Source organism: Belonocnema kinseyi, chromosome 4 (genome assembly GCF_010883055.1).
Source record: "Belonocnema kinseyi isolate 2016_QV_RU_SX_M_011 chromosome 4, B_treatae_v1, whole genome shotgun sequence".
Lineage (NCBI taxonomy): Eukaryota > Metazoa > Arthropoda > Insecta > Hymenoptera > Cynipidae > Belonocnema > Belonocnema kinseyi.
This window is the reverse complement of record NC_046660.1, coordinates 25,513,805-25,516,584: the sequence shown is the minus strand read 5'-3', so window position 1 is coordinate 25,516,584 and position 2,780 is coordinate 25,513,805. Positions and strand designations below refer to the sequence as shown.

At 41.1% G+C, this 2,780-nt stretch overlaps 1 protein-coding gene across 1 annotated transcript; it reads right to left on the bottom strand.

Annotated features, from left to right (window-relative positions):
* Nucleotides 1-1,260: 1,260 nt before the first annotated feature.
* LOC117170795 lies at nucleotides 1,261-1,845 on the bottom strand. Its single transcript, XM_033357832.1, has one exon. It carries the CDS (start codon nucleotides 1,843-1,845, stop codon nucleotides 1,261-1,263), a length of 585 nt encoding a protein of 194 aa, XP_033213723.1.
* Between the last annotated feature and the right edge of the window lie 935 nt (nucleotides 1,846-2,780).

Genomic DNA, 2,780 nt, shown 5'->3' with positions numbered 1-2,780 from the left:
ATTTTGCACTCTTCTTAAATCCGGGGTCAAAATTAGTGGTTTCCATTAGAAAAAATCTGCCTGCCATGCGGGCACATACTCATAGTGCGCTACGCGCGCAGCGCGCTAAGGTTTAGCGCGCCTGGGCGCGCGACTGTTGTTCTCGCGCTCGATTATGTATTTATCTTACGCTACACGCTCGGTCTTTATATTTTCGCACATTCTTGCGCAAACCTTTTAAAATTAAGACTCAACACATTCACCACTGTAATTTTTTTACTGTGAATTCTCTTTTCTTAAAAGAGCTTAGCTCGAGAGTTCAAGCGCACCTACGGCGCTTAACTGATGGCTCTCGCAGTCCGCGCTCGGTCTTTGCATTTCTCCCGCATTCGTTTTCAGACCTTTTAAAATCAAAGATCAGTGGATCGATAACTGTAATTTTGTGATAGTGAACTCTCTTTTGTTAAAACTCTTTCGGCTTTGAAAAACACATTCTCATCACGTATCTCGTGCTTCGCACTCGATTTTGTCTGCAATGTCAACTTTTCTACATTATACACAACACTTTTATATAAAATATAATGAATTTTTTATGTAACTCTGCCTGGGATTGCTTATACAGATATTGCAAAATCAAGCACAAATTGTATTTTAATAATTGTTTTAATATTTATTTCTTATTTTTCTTTAAATTATATTCAATCTCTGTAACGTGTCCCTACAGTACTCAGCCCCCCCCCCCCCCGAGTGTTTAACTAAACACGAAATATAAGCGTAATTAGATCACAGTCTCTGCAAGTAATAAGTTATAATAATATATTTACATTTTTGTTTGCGCAAACGTTTATGGCTCTATTTACAATAATTTAGTAGGATAACTATTTACATTTGGTATCAATGGGGATACTTGTCAAAGTTTCTCTTTTACATCTAGTAAAAGATTTAAAAAGTTGCTAAAAATTGTTTGGACTTGCAATTCGATAATTGCTCAAATTTGCTAGAATTTTACCAGCTACAGTAGTAGTAAATTTACAATTCGTGGAATCCCTACAAATTTAACGACTGTTTAGGCAGAGTTTAAAAAAAAGAAATTATCAAACAAATGCAACGCACACTATTGGTGCAAGAACATAAAAAAGTTGCAGTATCAAGCACAAAATACATTGCCATTTTAAGATGGACTTGATAATGATTTAAATTTACAAATTAAGTTAAAAGTGAATACAGTCGTTAATGCGTAAATTAAAATAGTACAATAAATTTAGTACGCATAAGAGATATTTAGTCTTGGAAGGTAACTTTCTTTCTCGAATAAGTTCGGAGTGCAGAGGCTAAACCCGTTTCGTTAGCAGACTCTCGTTGAATTGGGAAAATGCTTTCGATGTCCTCGCGCATGAAATATGCCGGTTTTAAGTGTTCGATAGACACTTCGCGTTTAGTGCCATTGACATAAATTTCGTATACGCGGTCAGAAGTTCGACTAATTACTTTGTGAGGACCAGTGTAGGGCCGCTCAAGAGATTTCCTTGCATGTTTGCGCATAAAAACATGCGAACAAACTGTTAAATCCTTGAATAAAAATGGTTTTCGTTTATATTTATGCCCTACTGGGATAGGCTTTATTTTTCGCATATGTTTCCGAAATTCTTCGATGAACGTATGTGGATCCGGAGCAAAGTCTTCGGGTAGAACAAACTCGCCCGGGATGCGTAGCGTAGTTCCGAAAACGAATTCGGCCGGCGATGACCCGATGTCAAGGACGTTGGATCGTAATCCTAAAAGGATGGTTGAGTGTGTTTGAGACCATTCTTTGTTAGCAGGACAGATGATTGCTGCTTTTAAGCATCTGTGCCAATGCTTAATCATGCCGTTTGCGGCATGATGGTAAGCGGCGGAGCGAATGCCATTACAGACTATAAGTTGAAGTACGGCTTTTAAGACCTGCACCGCGAATTGGGAACCTTGGTCCGTGGTTAGAGTTTCCGGTTATCCATAACGTGAAATCCATTGGTCGCAAATGGCTCGACAAATGGTGTTAGCCTCTATGTTGGCAAGAGGTACCGCTTCGGGCCACCGGGAGAAGCGATCAATCATGGTTAGAAAATTTTCGACTGCTGACAAACCGTGCACTGCTTACACCAGTCCCCTATATTTCGGCGCATGGAATGCCAGACGTAGCACTTCCTGATAACGCGTTCGGTTACCTTAGCGTTAGGGTGCTCAGGGTTGTGAAAGTGGTGGAACAGGCATTATCGTAGCGTCAATAGAATGTATGGACGCAAGGTTTCGCCTCGTAAATCGCAGTAAATCGATGACTTTCCCGAGTCCCATTGGATTGTGAAATGAATGATAATTGTCGTTGTTGTCGCTGTGACGCTTTCTCGGAATTTTGAAGGAAGGAAAAAATTAGAGGCTTATGATCGGTGACGATTTTGAAGACCTGCCCTCCTAAGAAATATTTGAAGTAGCGAATGGCTTCAAAAATCGCCGTCAACTCACGATCGTAAGCGCTGTAATTTCTCTGAGCTTGTGAGAATTACCTCGAGAAGTGGACCAGCGGTTTCCATTCACCCTCAAGCTTTTGTTCAAGAGAGGCTCCCATGCCGAAATCGGAAGCATCCGTTACGAGACGAGTCTCGGCATCTTGAGAAGGACAGGCGAGAAGTGTCGCGGTGGCTAGGTCTTGCTTGACCTACTCAAACGCGTTCTCTGCCTCGGCCGTCCAAGGAATGACCCTTTTATCATTTTTGCGCGAATCGCTTAAAAAGAAATTTAGCGGGGCTTGCTTTTCAGCCGCGTGC

Excerpts from the sequence above, each read along its gene's own strand:
- LOC117170795 (XM_033357832.1), bottom strand. The coding sequence starts at position 1,845 with ATGATTAAGCATTGGCACAGATGCTTAAAAGCAGCAATCATCTGTCCT.